Here is a 19420-nt window from a genome sequence, read left to right on the forward strand (position 1 = left end):
CCTTTAACTACTACATTTGCAAGACAGGTTTTGAGAAACAACAGACTTACTGGCCAGGTCATCAGGTGAAAATAAAAGAAAGAAAGCCTTAAATAGGAAGTAAACTCTAAGGTATAATTTGTACCTATAGGTAAGCCTATAAACGTGTACCGTCACAGCCGGAGTCCGCGAACCCAGAAGGAAGACCAGGAGAAGATGGACGCTGCCTCCATGGATTACATTGCATCGCTGGAGGGCTTTGTTTTTAGGTAAGTTTCACATAATTTGCTAGTATGCAATGCATACTAGCCATTATGCCTTTACCTTGCAGGTCCAAAAAAAAAAAAGCAACCAGCGGTTTACAACCGCTTTAAAAAATAAAACTAATGCAGCTACCACATCTATTAATTGATAAACTGCAAACTGAAGGATCCCACCACTTTGCTTAGACACCAAGATTGAAGAGAAATACCCTTCTTGCTCCAACATGAAAAGTCATTAGTCCAGCGATGTCATATGTCAGATATATCAGATGTCATGTTGTTGAGGGGAAAGAGTTTGCCGCCCGGAGTAGGTTCCAAGTTATGATTTGGATTTGATAGAAAATCAGCAGTTAATAGTACTAAAAAGTTATGACTAGGATTTAAAGTAGTTGTAATCTTAAAAAAAAAAAAAAAAAAAATAGGATCATGTTCATTGAAGGCATGTTGTATAGCACAGTGCTTGTGCTTTGCAATTTTTCATTTCCTATCTTGTAAAATACCTGGTTGATCCTGCCAGTTCCTGTGTCCCCCTGTCTGTGCTGACCACAGTAACCATGGCTACTCATCCATGATTACCGTGGTCAGGTTACGTACCTTCATCATCCCGCTGCTCTGCTCTGACAGTTTCTCCCCTCTCCCTCTCTCCCCCTCTCCCCATCCCTCCCTGTCAGTGTGAGAGCAGATCTCCTTTCCACCCCTCCCGCTGCTATTCAGCTACAATATGCAAAATGACTACATGTACCCCCTCTGGTTTAAGCTGCCATCAACAATAATGTATATGATTTTTTTTAAATGACAAGGCTAAATACCTAATAAACTTCCCACACCGCCACTGTACAGTCACATGATCCCCTGTGCTTGCCAGCTGATGTCAAAGGGGAATCTCAGCCCCTCCCACTTCTACCCATAGATTCAGGAAGACCAGTGGAGGGGGACCACGTGACTGCACAGCTGCAGTGTAAGAAAAGGTATTTAGCGTTTTTATTAAAAAAACAAACACTAAGGCTGGGTTCGTGCCTGGAGTCTGGTGCGTGTCTGTTCACCGGTGGAGCGGATTGCACAAGGGTCCTGTGCATGTTTTGGTCCAGTTCAGGTGCAAATTCAGGCAAAAAATTGGACCTGAATCACACCGGAATCGAACCCAAACATGCACAGTACCCTTTTGAAATCCGCTTTGCGGCCTCCCTGGACCAGTGAGAACCGGCTCCATTGAGAGCCGGTCACACTTGCATGTCATGCGAATTGGATGCGGGAAGACCCGCATCCATTTGGCACATATGTGAACCGAGCCTTACACCATAATGCTATGTGACCTTACAAACACTTTAAAAAAAAAATGCAGCAGTTCATAGTACTAAACCTATGAGGACCCACTATTTTCCATGGAGTAAAATACTTCTGGATCTGATATTAGCAGACCAAGGCATTAAACATGCATACCTAAATATAATATTATCTAAGAGTTTTCCCTGACTGGGTATCTAGTATAATGTGACGGAATAATGACCTTTTTCAGCAATGAACTTTTGTTTCCGGCACATCTGCAAGCTTTTTAGTGGAAGTTTATGTAAGCTTTCTAAGGCCACAATTAAGAACACACATTTTTTTAACATTTAGCTCCTTTGTATAAACATCATTATGAGCTGGATTGTAGGCAGATACTTTATTGTAATCTAAGCGTTCTAAATTCCAGCTTTGACAAAACACTATGACATAATAGAAGATCCTCACCCAAATCCTAGCTGCCTGCAGACAACTTCAGCATCAGCATCATCCCACTGGTCATCACATACTGTCCCCCACTGACCAGCATGGAACACTTCAATCCGTCCTTCAAAAGCTGAGCTTCCACCAACGAGACGTGTGGGGATGAAAGAAGAGTCTGTCACTACAATAAGATCAAATGACACATAATGAACACGTTTACTGTTTTTTCCCTCAGTAATACAGTAAAGTATATGTAAACTTCATATACGCTTTAACATGTCAAAGTCATTTCAAAAAGTAATTTTTAATGTTCATAAATCTGTGGCTTTCATTCAAATAATACCTAAAGATCCTTCCATAAAGGTTCTTTTTCTGACACTTTCAGTTAGAGTGGCACAACACTCTAGCACTGTGTCCCAATTGTGGTCCTGAGCTGCCAGCCTGTCACATAAGCTTGTGATGAAGGCCATTCCAGGCCACAATATGTAGATATGTTGTCACCATAAGGAAACCCACCCTGAGAAATGCCTAGCCATTGCTCAAGTGCATGGCTGTATAGGGGTAGCAGGAGACTAGCGGCACTGAAACACAACAAACTTGAAAGTAAGTATTTTATTTAAAAAAATTGCATTTGTGTATGATACATTAGTAAACTAAATGTTATTCAGTTAAGGTTTATATGTACTTTAAAGCATAAGCCCACCCTAACACTAAAATCCTTGCATCTACAGACATCCACAACCTAACACTAACCTATCTGGCCCTGTAAAGAGGAAATTAGTATACATACCTTTTTTAAAGGTGTTCCGATCCGGTCCTCAGCGGTGGTAGCTCTGCAGAGGACACAGCTGACAACAGCTGTGAAATGAATGGGGAGTGACGTCACCCATAGACTTACTATGGGGCTTCCGTTGTCAGACAGCTCAACGTGGGATTGAGTCAGATAGGTTTTAAAAAAGGTATGTATACGGATTTCTTCTTTTCAGGGGTAGATAAGTTATGGTTAGATCTTGGATGTCTGTAGATGCAGGGATTCGGTGGACTTCTACTTTAAAGCTAATTTAGAAACCAAAGCACCACAGCAACCGATCATCGATTACTGTTTCATAATATTTAGGACAACTGAACAAAGACGTAAGAATTTACTGATGTTTATATTCAGGATCATGTTGACCAAAAAATGTAAAATGTTTCATAAAGACCTTGCGTAAATGCGTGTAAAGGAGGGTGAAGTCACATAAGCGTATACAAGGGTAAAATTCTTCGTCATTGCCAGTATTGCAATATATGCATTTAAAAAAGCGTATAGGAGCATGTACACATGTAAATGTTTACTGCACTCAAACATAAAGTTTTCTATATTTGTTTTATGGCTCTGTACTCACCACTCATCTTTGTGCAGCTGTATGTATGGTTGCATAGACTACCATGCATTTATATCCAAATCAGTAAATAACTTGCCTTTTTTACTCCCGTGTGCAAGAGACCTTAAGCTGCACTGGAAGACTGTATCTTGCAGTTTGTCTACAACAGTCAACACCTTCACTATTCTTTCTTTTGTTTTTAAAAATTAGGTAAGTCCCGGTTTACACTTGTGCGATGTGGGAAGGCTGCGAATTCGCAGCCTGTTCCCACATCGCAAAAGCACATCTGGCAGTTCACACTGCCATATGCGATACGCTGGGGGTGTCAATGAAATGTTAACGACACCCCCAGTTTGATCGCATATCGCAGTGCGATCTGACAGTTCGCACAGGATCAGATCGCACAAGTGTGAACCACTGTGCGATCCGATCCTGATGCGGCTGGAAAAAAGGGTCCTGTGCGTCTTTTGTGCGGGTGCAGTGCGAATTTCAGCCATACAAAGTGTATGGCTGAATTTGCACCGCACATCCGATCGCATGTAATGAAGGAGCAGTGCGCTCCGATATTACATGCGATCGCCGCACTCGCAAGAGTGTGAACCGGCCCTAAATGAAATTAGTGACACCAAATGATTGTAAAATCTTGTTTTTTATATATTTTTTGTTTGTTTTTGTTTAAAAAACAAACATGTTTTACGAAAGCCCCATACACACGGGCTGAATGCTGGGCGTCATTGGCCAGTTCAATAAAAATCGGCTGACATTTGGCCTGTGAGTATGGCTGCCAGTCTAACAAAAGCCAACCATTTGGCTGGCTTCTGTTGGATGAGCATGCTGGAAAACCAACAGCTTACTGGCTCCCGATAAGCTCTCTCAGCCAATGGCTGAGAGCGCTGACCAGAGTATTCTGGCAGGGGGCTGTCCCCCTGCCTGTCATAACACAAAAGCTTAGGGGGGGAGATCGCTGTACTAATGTCAGATTGTTAGTCCAGTGGCTGCAACTGGAGCTGACAGTATTTTTTTGTTCAACCCGCTGGGTTGAACGGAAAAAAGCTCATAGTGTGTACCAGGCTTTACCTGTTCTGTGCAATGGTTTTGCACAGATCAGCCCCAATTGATCTCCTGCTGTTGCTCCTGGCTCCCCCCCCCATCAAGTACCCCCATGGCCAGCCGCTTGCTATGGGAGCACTGGTGCATGCTCACTCTCGAGTCGCACTCTGTGTGGCCATAAGGCTGTGTGTGATTGACAGCAGCAGGAGCCAATGAAGAGGGAAAGAACCAAGACGAGATGTGCTATGGCGCACATTGCTGGATTGAGATCGGACTCAGGTATGTATGTATTTAGGGGGGCTGCAGGGGGATCTGCATTCAGAAGGTTTTTTACCTTACTGCATAGAATGCAGTTGGTAAAAAACATTCTGCCTTTACAACCATTTTAAGTTCTTTGCCTCCTTTTAAATGGATAGTCCTGGAAAAATATGGTAGTGGCATTTTTCTCTTTAGTCCCTTTGAAGGTCAGCAAACTTTTTCAAGTGCTACAAGGCTTCAATACTTACAAATAAAATGATTTGTCAAGGTTGTCAAATTACATTCCAATAGCATCAATAACAGATTTGTGCATCCCAAAACACATCAAATACTTTTTTCTTTTAATTACAGAACACATAAAAAGTGGTGGATTAGTATTATGCCGGGTCCCAAGGATACACTCTATACCACCTTGGCCTACCGTCCCCGGGCATACGCAAAATGTCAAAAAAATAGCCTACCCATATTCTAACAGCAGCTAGGAGACATATCCCTCTCCACTGAAAGAGAGTAGTTCTCCCATCCCAGACATTGGATATGATTGGAAATTTGGAGGAACATCTGACAGCAAAAATCTCAGACAGATTTCAAACATTGTCTTTACCACTTGTGGACTGCCCACCGTAAATATACTGCGGCAGGGCGACCGCTCTGCGCCAGATTACATACCTAGTACATGATCTGAAACTTCCAGTTCTGGGCCTCCGACGACTCACTCCCCCTGTGATTATACACTGGCACCCGTCGATTACACAGGACACAGGCAGAACGACAATCTGCCAATGTAAACAAAGCAGATTGTCGTTATGTCAGAGGGGAAGGTATTGATCCTGTGTTTCTGCTAAGCAGGAACACGGATCTTTGCCTTCCCCTAGTCAAAGCGCCTCCTGCACAGCAAGTAAGCATAACCTAGGCACACAGTTAACCCTTTGATTGCCCCTGATGTCAGTCCCGCTATAAGTCACTGGTCGGCGCCATTACTAGTAAAAAAATAAATGAATAAATTATCCCATAGTTTGTAGACACTATAACTTTTGCACAAACCAATCAATACATGCTTATTGGAATTTTTTTTAATAAAAATATGTAGTAGAATACATATTGGCCTAAATTGATGGAGAAATTAGATTTTTCTAAATTTTTTTAGCAGAAAGTAAAAACCATTGTTTTTTTTCCAAATTGTCTGTCTTTTTTTGGTTTATAGCGCAAAAAAATAAAAACCACAGATGTGATCAAATACCACCAAAAGAAAGCTCTATTTGTGGAAAAAAAGGACAGTGTCGCACGACGGTGCAATTGTCAGTTAAAGTAACACAGTGCCGTATCACAAAAAATGGCCTGGTCAGGAAGGGGAGTAAATCTTCAGAAGGTCAAGTGGTTAATGTGGGTTCTGTAGGATCATTCACCCTTTGGTCTTCCCACCCTTCTACCTTGATATTTCTGATACTTTACAATAATTACAGTTAATTTAATATAATAATAATAGTAATAATATTAATAATAATATAGCTAATGTGGAACATAATGAAGTGTTCACCTTGGTGTTCTCCACATTAAAGAATTAATTTACTATATTGCTCTTCGAGCTGTTCTGGTTCACATCTTTGTTTCTACCCTATTCTTTCTCATTTCTTTCTTGTCTACAGTATATTTTCCTCTCCCTACTTGCCCTACTTGCAGTTCATAATATGTAATGCCTACATTCTTATAGCTGTATAGCTGTCCTTAGCAAGAACACCTTGACCATGACCAAGACAATTCATAGTTGACTTATAAAAAAATGTCTGTAATCACTTTAGGCATAGAATTATCCACCTTACTATATTGATAATGTTTGATTACACTGTTTGCATACTTGCTTCTTGTCGTTGTATTCCTGTACTTTGTTCAAATCTGCAAACGCCATTTAAAGTTGTCCTAGTATTTTCCATTACCCTCTCCTGCATATTCCAGAATACTGTTGCCATTACATTTCCAAAGAATCAAACTTTGCTTTCTTTGTGTGAGTGAGCCAACATGTTTCCATTGTTTTGACTTGTGTTGACTGTAGGATGTGTGAATATTTTTCAATTTAATGTTAAAATATTTCACAGGCATTTTTCTAGATTGGCTTCAAGCAGAGACCCGTGACATCTTCATGAGCTGACAGTGGTCAGCAGCTGCAGGTTAGAATGACATCAACTCACAAGTCAAAATACTGTAGATCAATTTGTAAAAGAGAAGGTTGTTAAAGGACCATTTTAGTGGCATAAGATCTGGTGACATTCCCAAGACATTTTCCAAACCTGAATACTTTCCAGATTGTCTTTGCATGCTAAATTTACCATGTGAGCCCAGCAAGTATTTTTATTTTTTTAGTTACTATAAATGTGGTGCAGCTACAATTTCTGCTGCTGGCACTGACCACTAGTGAAAAAAAGTGGCATGAAAAAGGCAGGTGAATTTCTGGTTGACACATACTAGGTTCACCAGGTTGCTGGTGGGCACAGCAAGGGCTCTGGAAAAGAGGGCATGAAATAGAAAAAAATATATATCAAATCTTAAAACTAAAAGTGGTCATTTGTGGCCTGTTCCACATTTTACTTGGAATGTGTAGTTCTCTGCTCTGGTCATAGCAAAATTACTCTCCCCAAAATGAGTGGGAGAGTATATATATTTTTATATTTTATATTTTTTATATATTTTTATATTTTTTTATATTTTTTACATGTAAATTACAACTTTCAATAAAATAACACTGGTCACCAGAAAATGTGTAATTAAGTGGCTGAATTATACTAAACAATGTATCTTGTGTCTGCCAGACTGACACATCACAAGAATACTAGTCTTTGGCAGTTGTGTGAATCTTGTGTTAAAACATTTATAAATAGACCATATAATTATTTGCTTTTGGCCCCTTCATTGGAAGCTAAATTATTATTTATTTTTTTACATAAATTTTATAAGTTAACGAAACACCAACCACCCCCCCCCCCCCCCCAAGAAAAAAAAAAAAAAAACAACGAAAAAATGGGCAGACTCGATGGACTACTCAGTCTTTTACCATATATATATATATATATATATATATATTTTTTTTTTTTTTTTTTTTTATAGATTTTTTTTATATTCAATTTTTTTTAAATAAAAAAATAAAGCAACAGCAACAGTGTCTATGGCAGAGGGCAGAACAACAGGGCCAACTGGTCAGGCTGTAGAGTCATCGTAATAACACAATAGAAAAAAAATAATAACTAATGTCAAAGAGCATTATGATAACAGGTGCTCTAATGGGTTCTCCATGGAGATAGAACAAGAATGCACTTTGGAGAGAATATAAACAGGAGGTTCAACTGAGAGATACGCCCTGACTGTAAGTGTAGGACCAAAGATGAGAGAAGGTCTCCCTGCGGTAATCACACAGTAAAAAAAAAAAATACACAGGGGAATTAAAAATGTGTCTTCAATCAAAACAATAAAAAATATTTTAGTGAACATGTACCTTAATACAAACTTATGGCACAAAGATGGAGGACAAGGTCACAGTCATCACAGCTGTGTGAACAATAAAAAGATAGTTGCAAAAAGCACAACAATCTCACTACTGTATTGGCCTATGGTCTCCTAAAAAAATATTATTTTACATTTTTGTTATTTGAAATGTGAAATTATCAAAATCTTACAGAGTGTTTTGCTTTCAAGAACATTGTATTTCAAACCTTTCTAAAACCTATAAATACCACATTATTGTGAAGAAGTTATTTTTTTTTCCTTTGTGTGTGTGTCTGATGCACACTAAAAAAGTTTTAAAAGGTTGGGAAATTCTCAAGCAATAAAAATGTACTGTATGACATCCTTCCCAATCCTGTTGCCATTTATCAGAACAAAAACCTGTAGTAGAGAGACATAAGAGGTCCACAGCAGGGAGCTAGGAGGGCACTAACTGTAATCGTTCCATTTGATGCTACAAAAGAGGCAACATCAGACTGGGAGGATGAGAACCCTTTAGTCTTCTTTTGATATGTTACTTAATGGCACAAACCTGCTGCTCTGGTTTTAATGTACAGATCTTGAATTATAAATGAGATCGCTGCTGCAGCTCTTGTAATGGACACAGCTGCATTCCCCTCACAAGGCTTAATTGATCTGTTTGATGCACAAGGAAATCGCCTACTGGGACAAAATGTCTTTCTTCTTCTCAGCCTTTTGACAGTGTTGTGTCATCCTCTTTGACTGTTTATAGCTATATTGTGTGTTTCAAAAGGCTAGATGTAATCTGGCGTTAAAGAAACAGCATAAAAGTTCTGCCTTAAGGTCTACAAATTTAAAATTAAAACACAAACACCAAATGCCAAGATATTTTGTAACCATTTACAAGTCAAGAACCTGGAATACATTTTTATATTTTGCATTGTGCAATGACTACCTTGATAATAGAGTAAATATTGTTACTTTTTATCTCTAGGTTGTAAAGAATTTAATGAAAAGCCCCCCACTTGATAAAGAGCCACCTTTATAGTTACAGCTCAGTCTTTATCAGATAGACATTTGATAATATAAACACCAACTCCAGTACATATGTTCAGTAACGCTTTTATGGCCATGCTTCTTCTGTAGGTCACAGGAGTGAACCTAGTTCTACACTCCTGTAACCCAGATTTAGCTGACAGAGGTCTAAAGCCCACTGCTGGCTGATGTCCCAGAGCTGCTCTAGGCTCTGCAGGGATCCCGACAATAATGGGATCTCCTTAAATGCCTGACCGGCAGCTGGCTCAGCCTTTCAGTGTGCTGCTGAGGGCCTGAGCCAGCTGCTCCCACTCCCACCCCTTCCACAGATCGGTACTCCAGTGAGTGCTGGAGGGGCAGAGCACAGACCATTGACTGGTCTGTGCTCAGAGGGGACCAGAGAACTGAGAAATCGGCGATATTTGATTGCTCTGTTCTTGTTGTAGAGCTAGGGGGGGGGGGGCAGCTGCAGCTCGAATGAATACTGCAGCAATCTGGGTAAGCAGTAAGTGTATTTGTCTACTGTTTTTGTAATACCAGAATTTGACATGGTATCATCTTCTTACAGAAGGTACAGTCACACTAAGCTTGGAAGGGGAAGAAACAACTAACAAGGAACAAGCTGACAGGAGGAAAGTGTGGGCTGGTGCAGTTTTTTTCCTCTACTGCAGGTGGTGCTCAACCACAGCAGCTCTGCAGCTGGAAAGGAAGTCAGGAAGAACCTGGCTCCTTTATGGTTTCCTGGGTCACTGGGGAAATGATCCAGTTGGATGCTGTTGCCTCATGTGACTCTGGAGGCCATTTTGGGTCAAGCAAAGCCTATTTAAGGCCCCAGCTCCCGGGATTTGCACATTTTATGCAAATGGGTAGTGCAAGGAAAGGTACCCCTTCTGTTAGGAACAGTACTAGCAGAAGGGAAAGGTTTCTGATGAGGAGGGTCACAGCTCTTCTGGACATCTTTCCGATTAGGCATGAGACGGCCAGGCCACATTATGCCCCTCTCTACAGACACTGTCATTCTGGATGAAATCTGCTCTGTTCATGTTACTGTAACTGTGAGTGCTCTTGGTTGGACAGTCTTCCCACTGAGATTGCTGTGAACTGTTCCACAGGGATCCAGAGGAGGACTGAAAATGCTAATGGTGTGGCTGCTATGGAAACCTATCTAAGAACTGCGGGCGGGTCTGGATTCAGGAACCCATCTAGGCCATCATTAAACTACTAACTCCTGGAGCAGAGGGACAATCCACGAGACAGACAACTGAAAGTCCCAACAAAGCTTAAGGGGTTGTTTCTCCAAATCCACCCTAATCAACAGGCAAGATTCACCATGTTTGATTGATACCGGGTCAGAGGTCACCGTCATGGAATAGGACTTCTTTGTACAAAGGTTTAGAGCCGGGAACAGTTGGACCCCTGTGGGCTATCTTTCTGGGCGGCAAATAATCTACCTATACTGGTCAAAGGCATCACCCGGGTAAAGATTTAAATTGAGGAATAGGTGGTAGAACGGGTTGGGGTAGTCTTGACCCGTGGCCCATAGTGCTGGGCATGAACATTTTAAAAGACCTGGACTTCCCCGCCCACTGGCCAGATATGAACATTTGGCCCGGCAGGCCCGTGGCTGCGGCCTGTGAGCGGTATGGCTCGGATTACTTCAAGATTACAAGGCCCAAAGCAGAGCAACCAAGAAACAACCGAAGCAAGTAGGGGCGGTTCACAAATTATTCTTTACCTTGGACCTGGCCAGTGGCTTCTGGGAAGTCCCCATACAGGACCAAGACATGGAGAGGACTGCCTTTTTTTACACCCCTGGGACTGTTCGAGTATAATCGCATGCCTTTTTGCCCTTACTAATGCCCCCAGCACCTTCCAGTGCCTAATGGAACCGGGTGTTGATCAAAAACACTAAGCACACTAGAGGGAGCAAGCTGGAGCCCAAGTGGGCATCCATACTGGGTGGTGGGGTAGCCTTTCGTACCTACTCTAGTCTATAACCTGGTCTCTGAGGGGCCCGATCCCGTCACAAAGGGTCTGCATTGTGACATGTTCAGACCTAGTGTGCTGGGTAGTGACTGTCCCAGGGGGCCCATTGATGACCAGGTGGCGTTTGACGCTGTGGATCTTCCACCAGTACAGGAAGCTCCTACCAGTTGGCTCCTGCTGCCCCTTGGACTCAAGTCTTTGGCCGCCCAGGACCTAGAGATTGACATGTTCGAAGTTGAGAGTCCCAAGGCCCCATCTCTCCGTCAAGTACCACAGACTGTACTGACCTGTTCTGTACTGATTCCTGGTCACCTGAGGCCCCAAAGTCACCACTTGAGTTGAGGAATCTGTTACAAGTGACTCTACCAAGAATCAGTGATAACAGCACCCTCTGAGGTCTAATCAGGGGCAGCTCCCTGCAAGATATTCTGATTACTGTATGTTGTCTTATTGTTTATTACCTGCCTTAATGTTCATCATGATTCTTTATCTCTGCAAGGTATTGTTACCATGTGACGATGCCTGAGGACAGCATCTATTAAAGAGGAGGGAGTGTAGGCAGATGCAGTTTGCTTCCTCCACTGCAGGTGGCACTAAACCGCAGCAGCTCTGCAGATTGAGAGAAAGTCAGGAGGAACCTGGTTCCTCTATGTTTTCCTGGGTCACTGAGAAAGCGATCCAGTTGAAAGCTGTTGCCCCATGTGGCTCTGGCAGCCATCTTGGGTCAGGCAGAGCTTGTTTAAGTCCCTGGCTCCTGGGATTGGGTGCTTTATGTAAGTCTGTGGTGCAGGGAAAGATAGGGACAGTACTAGAGGTAGGGAAAGATTCCTGATGAGGAAGGAAAGCATAGGGTCCCATCTTTTCTGGATATCTTCCCGACTGGGCACAAGACGGCCAGCCGAATTCTGCCCCTCTCTACAGCTGCTGTCATTCGAGCTGGAACCCGCTCTGTCCATTGCTGTAACCGTGAGTGCTCCTCGTTGGGCAGTTTTCCTATTGGGATGGTGGTGAACTGCTGCATTGTTTCAAAACAAGTTTTTTTTTTGCACCTGAATGTGTGAATTATTGTCTCCCCCACCACGCTGAACCCCACCTAAAAGGGAGCATAGTGACAGAGAGATGGACTTCTTAGTCTACAGCTTCTCATTTACTGTCCAGTTATAGGCTGTGGGAAGGAACATGACCTACTTGCATTGTTTAACTGGAATAGAGAAAAGTCAGGTCTCCAGACTTGCTGTGCTGTTTGACAGGGCTGTGTAAGCCTCTAAAAATTACCAAAAATAAAAATTCTTATTAATGTATTTCATCGGTGTATTTATCCAGACACACATCATATTTTTATGATAGCTTTGCTCTGCATGAAAGTAAAGATTCTAGAAATGGGTGGCAGCATAGAGTCTAAATCTTTTCTTTATTAGTATAAATTTTTTTGTATTTACTTTGTGACAAAGTAGCTTGAAAGCCATAGTAAAATAGTAAAATAGGCAAAAAAAAAGGAAAAATTTGGCCCTGGGCAGTTTATGTCATAATGTGCTAGTATGTACTGCATGCCAGCACATTATGATAGACTTACCTGAAAACAAAGCATTCCAGCGGTGCGCTGTCACTGCTGTAAGCGCTTCCATCTTGACCCGGCCTTCCTTCCACATTCGCGGGCTTCAACCCTATGAATGATGCATTACAACCATGGGCAATGTACCTATCTGCATATATGCATGCCTTGGGTCAAATCTGGAATTGTACATTTATTGAACTACACATAAATACATATTTGATGAAATTACCTATTGCCATCCAAAAAATACATTCAAATATTGACCAAAACATATGCAGACTTTGTCCCATACACACAGATAAAATAGGTCAACATACAGTATCTCACAAAAGTGAGTACACTGCTCACATTTTTGTAAAAAATGTATTTATATCCAGTGGCGGCTGGTGCTCAAAATTTTTGGGGGGGCGCAAAAAGAAAAATGTAATAGGTATTGCTTCGCGTCAAAAAACGCAGTAAAAAATTGCGTGACTTTGAAGTCATGGTACAGGCATGGCACAGGTGATGGTATAGGCATGGCATAGGTGATGGTACAGGCATGGCACAGGTGATGGTATAGGCATGGCACAGGTCATGGTACAGGAGATGGTATATGCCCCCTTTCAATGCAGTGACCAGCGTACATGCCCCCTTTCAATGCAGAGACCAGTGTACTTGCCCCCTTCAATGCAGAGTTCAGCGTGCGTGCCTCCTTCAATGCAATGAACATTGTGCTGTGCCCCCTTCAATGCAATGAACACTGTGCTATGCCCCCTTCAATGCAATGAACACTGTGCTATGCCCCCTTCAATGCAATAAACACTGTGCTATGCCCCCTTCAATGCAATAAACACTGTGCTGTGCCCCCACAATGCAGAGTTCAGCGTGCATGCCCCCTTCAATGCAACTGTGCTGTGCCCCCTTCAATGCAATGAACAATGTGCTGTGCCCCCTTCAATGCAATAAACACTGTGCTGTGCCCCCTTCAATGCAATAAACACTGTTCTGTGCCCCCTTCAATGCAATGAACACTGTGCTATGCCCCCTTCAATGCAATGAACACTGTGCTGTGCCCCAACAATGCAGAGTTCAGCGTGCATGCCCCCTTCAATGCAATAAACACTGTGCTGTGCCCCCTTCAATGCAATAAACACTGTGCTATGCCCCCTTCAATGCAATAAACACTGTGCTGTGCCCCCTTCAATGCAATGAACACTGTGCTGTGCCCCCACAATGCAATGAACACTGTGCTGTGCCCCCACAATGCAATGAACACTGTGCTGTGCCCCCTTCAATGCAATAAACACTGTGCTGTGCCCCCTTCAATGCAATAAACACTGTGCCCCCTTCAATGCAATGAACTCTGTACTGTGCCCCAACAATGCAGAGTTCAGCGTGCATGCCCCCTTCAATGCAACTGTGCTGTGCCCCCTTCAATGCAATGAACACTGTGCTGTGCCCCCACAATGCAGAGTTCAGCGTGCATGCCCCCTTCAATGCAACTGTGCTGTGCCCCCTTCAATGTAATAAACACTGTGCAGAGTTCAGCGTGCGTGCCCCCTTCAATGCAACTGTTCCGTGCCCCCATCAATGCAGAGTTCAGCGTGCGAACCCCTTTCAATGCAGAGCGCCACAGCATTGTCCCCAATCACTGCAGAGCGCCACAGCATTGTCCCCAATCACTGCAGAGCGCCACAGCATTGTCCCCAATCACTGCAGAGCGCCACAGCATTGTACCCCAATGATTGCAGAGCGCCACAGCATTGTCCCCCAATGATTGCAGAGCGCCACAGCATTGTCCCCGAATGATTGCAGAGCGCCACAGCATTGTACCCCAATGATTGCAGAGCGCCACAGCATTGTCCCCCAATGATTGCAGAGTGCCAGCATTGTCCCCCAATGATTGCAGAGTGCCAGCATTGTCCCCCAATGATTGCAGAGCGCCACAGCATTGTCCCCCAATGATTGCAGAGTGCCAGCATTGTCCCCCAATGATTGCAGAGCGCCAGCATTGTCCCCCAATGTTTGCAGAGTGCCAGCATTGTCCCCCAATGATTGCAAAGCGCCACAGCATTGTCCCCCAATGATTGCAGAGTGCCAGCATTGTCCCCCAATCGATGCAGAGTGCCAGCGTGCGTGCTCCGTTCAAACTTACCTGGCGGCGGGGCGGCTCAGCTTCTTCCTCTTCTGCGGCGGGTCCTTCTCCCTTGTCTCGGCGGCGGGAACCGGCGGGTGGCCTGCTCCATTCAAACTTACCTGGCGGCGGCGCGGCTCAGCTTCTTCCTCCTCTTCTGCGGCGGGTCCTCCTCCCTCGTCTCGGCGGCGGGAACCGGCGGGCGGCCTCTCCTTTTCTCTGAGCGGCGGTGACGGTGAGTGACTGACGCACGCACCGGCACCGCCCCCATTGCGACGTCAGCGATATCCTAGATGATGATTGGTCCAGGCTGTAGACTGGACCAATCACAGCCAGGATATCAGAAAGTGGGGGTGTCCAACCGCAAAGACTTGCGCCCAGGATACCCCCCTATCCCCCCAGAAGGCAGCCAATCGGCGCCTCTTCTGGGACGTAACCCCACCCCCCCCTAGCCACCAGTTCCTTGGGTTCAGGCCGGCGAACCCAATTTTTTTTTTTATACAACTTTATTTTGTTTTTTTTAGGGGTAGGGGGGCGGCGCCCTGGCGCCCCCTATGCGCGGGCCGCCACTGTTTATATCTGTTCATGTGTTAACACTGAAGAAATGACACTTTGCTGCAATGTAAAGTAGTGAGTGCACAGCTTGTATAACTGTGTAAATTTGCTGTCCCCTCAAAATACCTCAACACACAGCCATTAATGTCTAAACCGCTGGCAACAAAAGTGAGTACACCTCTGATTGAAAATGTCCAAATTGGGCCCAAAGTGTCAATATTTTGTGTGGCCACCATTATTGTGGGCATAATGCCTTAAACCTCTTGGGCATAGAGTTCACCAGAGCTTCACAGGTTGCCACGGGAGTCCTCTTCCACTCCTCCATGATGACATCACGGAGCTAGTGGATGTTAGAGACCATGCGCTCCTCTACCTTCCGTTGAGGATGCCCCACAGATGCTCAGTAGGGTTTAGGTCTTGCCTGGCCAGTTCATCCACTTTACCCTCAGCTTCTTTAGCAAGGCAGTGGTCGACTTGGAGGTGTGTTTGGGGTTGTTATCATGTTGTAATACTGTCCTGTGGCCCAGTCTCAGAAGAGAGGGGAATCATGCTCTGCTTCAGTATGTCACAGTACATGTTGACTACCATGCTTGACTGGTGACTAAAGGCAAGATACACTTGTCTTTGTACTCCTCACCTGGTTGCTGCCCCACACGATTGACACCATCTGAACCAAATAAGTTTATCTTGGTCTCATCAGGCCATAGGACATGGTTCCAGTAATCCATGTCCTTAGTCTGCTTGCCTTCAGCAAACTGTTTGCAGGCTTTCTTGTGCATCATCTTTAGAAGAGGCTTCCTTCTGGGACGACAGTCATGCAGACCAATTTGATGCATTGTGCGGCGTATGGTCTGAGAACTGACAGGCTGACCGCCACACCTTCAACCTCTGCAGCAATGCTGGCAGCACTCATATGTCTATTTCCCAAAGACCACCTCTGGATATGACGCTGATCATGTGCACTTATCTTCTGTAGTCATCCATGGCGAGGCCTGTTCTGAGTAGAACCTGTCCTGTTAAACCGCTGTATGGTCTTGGTCAACGTGCTGCAGCTCATTTTCAGGGTCTTGACAATCTTCTCATAGCCTAGAACATCTTTTTGAAGAGCAACAATTATTTTTTTCAGATCCTCAGAGAGTTCTTTGCCATGAGGTGTCATGTTGAACTTTCAGTGACCAGTATGAGAGAGTGAGAGCGATAACACCAAATTTACCACACCTGCTCCCCATTCACACCTGAGACCTTGTAACACTAACGAGTCACATGACACCGGGGAGGGAAAATGGCTAATTGTGCCCAATTTGGACATTTTCTCTTAGGGGTGTACTTACTTTTGTTGGCAGCGGTTTAGACATTAATAGCTGTGTGTTGAGTTATTTTGAGGGGACAACAAATCTACACTGTTATACAAGCTGTACACTCACTACTTTACATTGTAGGAAAGGGTCATTTCCTCAGTGTTGTCACATGAAAAGATTTAATAAAATATTTACAAAAATGTGAGGGGTGTACTCACTGAGATCCTGTATAAATCTCCACCCCTCTCACAAGATAAATTAATATAATGGGAAATTTACTGGGTTAGTGTGACCCCAAATGGTTATTGCAACAAAGAAAATTGAACCGAGCACTCTACTGTAGTCTCTAAAACCTAGAAGAAGAAGAAGCTACCGCCAGTACCCACCCAACATAAAAGTATGCATTTCAGTTGGCCCTTAAAGTGTATCTATATGCATTTTTTTTTTTTTTATGTTTTTTCTTGTTTTGGATAGAATTGAGAAGGACTAGACTCTCTATCAGTTTGTACTGTTAATCATTGTCACCAAGAAAGAAAGTAAAGGGATTTCCAAAGTTTTTGAACTGTCTAAGAACAAGGGGCAAAGAGAAATCTTCCAATGGGAACACCTGTTCTGGGGACAACTGTCTAAGTGGGGAATTCCCCTCAATTTAGATGTTTTTTCTCAACTTTCTGTTGTGTTTCTGGGACAAGACGTGAATGAAAATATCCTTAATTGTACAGAGAAAGCAGAAAAAAAATATCCTAGCAGGGGTTTTAACTCTTAAGCACACGTTAACGTTGATGAAATGCCTAGTTAAAAAAAGTCGGTAGATTCAAAGATATAGGATGCTGACGTTACACACAAAGGTTGACATTCCCTGTAAAATAATCTAATAGGAAGCTCCCTTAACCTCCCTGGCGGTATGATTATGTCAGGAATTACATACCAAAAGCGGTACAATTGTTTTCATGGAAATTTGGCGTTATGTATTATAGGCCTACAATTCTTAGTAATTACTGACTTAAACCTGACCAAAACAAGAGTCTAGTAGACATCCCAGATGTATATATATGTGTGTGTGTGCATATATATATATACACACATATAAATATATATATGCATATATATATGCATATATATATATATATATATATATATATACGCACACACACACATATATATATATATATATATATATATGGATATATATATATATCTATATATATATATATATATATATATATATATATATATATATATATATATATATAATATAATATATATATAATAATATATATGTGTTTTGTGCAACGTTTTTTTTTTTTTTTTATTTCCCTCCCTAGTTCCGCTCCCATGCAGCATTGCTGCTGCAGGGAACGGAACTAGGAAGTGATCACACCGACGGAGGGACAGAGGAGCGGCGGGACTCTCGGCTGGCGGTCACAGCAATGAGAGATCATCGCTGGATCGCCAGGATAAGGTAAGAGAACACCGCTGCGCTCTCTGCAATCCACCCCGAGCGTGACTCAGGGTTACCGCTCCTGATATGAAAAATCAACCCTGAGTCACGCTCGGGATTACCGCCAAGGAGGTTAAGCAATAGAAAGGCTTAGAAGGCTGGTGGGGGTAAAGCCAAGCTCAACTTTTACAGGACAAGTTGAGATGCGAATATAAAACTGAGATGTCTAAATTTCTGGATCTACTTTCTTTACATGTAGTTTTTGAATGTAAACTTGTCGGAGGTTTGTTTATTGCAAGATCAGTTTGAATTGCTCAGGTTTGGTATAAGTGACATTATCTCTTCCCTGTTTTTTATTTCTGTTTTTTATTAGTGTAGCACTGCCCCCTAGGGGTTGCTGTTTTTATTGTTTTATTTGATATGGGGATGGGAGAAGGGATGAGTGGGATACTCCAACACTTGAACTATTCAAAAAACTGAGGACTTCTATCTGAGAATGCGGCAAGGCTGCAGCTTCATCCTGCCACTAGATGAATCTGAAGTAATGTTCCTTATGTAATCTTCAGGGCACTCACCTAGTACCCCCTTTCTATCCCCCAGCTGCCACCTGTCCTCTGACTACTCTACTCCGGAGTGGCCCAACTCCTGGTCAGGCCCGTAGACAAGATCCCCTGTACTCACGATACTGCTTTTCAGGTTCTCCAGTGGCTCAACTGCTCCTAGTCAGCTCTCCTGGACCTCTGGGCTCAGCTCCACACTTCTGGCTCACCAGGCCAACTGCCTGTGACCATACACCAACTCCTGCAGAAGAGGAGGCAGCCACAACCCTCCTTCCGGGACTCTGCTCACCAGCCACAGACCTTGAGCACATGTGCTCCTGGCTTTTTATACTACACCCCACAATGCACTGAGACAGCAGTCTGTGCCAATCCCTGGGGCTGTATAAAGGCCTGTGTACTCATTGGCCAGGTTTCCTCCACTATCCAATGTGCCTCCCCATTGGATCAGTGGGGACACTCCCTCAGACCACATGAATCACACACTGAGCACATTGAGCAGACCTAACTCACAGATCCTGCTTTCTGATAAGCAGAGTGCAATATAGAATTTACCTGCTGCTCCTCTGATAGGCAGACAGAGCCAAAAACTATACTCACTCTCTAGCAGCTACCTAGGAGGGTGCTACATTAGATTGGCCAGATCACTGGGTGGCTGCCTATGACTTTTGGTATAGTTAGTGACCAGCTACAATTATATTAAGGCCCTCCTTTGTCAACTGTGAGAACTGAGAGAAGGTACACGCTCGATCTAAACAATACATACAGTATATGAACTACAGTATGCCTAACCCTATTTGAAGCTG

The 19420-nt window shown here is 43.4% G+C and overlaps 1 protein-coding gene across 1 annotated transcript in view; it reads right to left on the reverse strand.

Annotated features, from left to right (window-relative positions):
- PRSS12 (serine protease 12) overlaps nt 1–19420 on the reverse strand; it is a 266504-nt gene that overhangs the window by 165384 nt on the left and 81700 nt on the right. The window contains exon 4 of the mRNA XM_082272842.1: nt 1974–2130. Within this exon, the coding sequence (XP_082128968.1) occupies nt 1974–2130 (157 nt within the window). The remainder of the gene's footprint in view (nt 1–1973; nt 2131–19420) is intronic.

Source organism: Pelophylax lessonae (genome assembly GCF_965119305.1).
Source record: "Pelophylax lessonae genome assembly, chromosome: 1".
In the NCBI taxonomy this organism is placed as follows: Eukaryota; Metazoa; Chordata; class Amphibia; order Anura; family Ranidae; genus Pelophylax; species Pelophylax lessonae.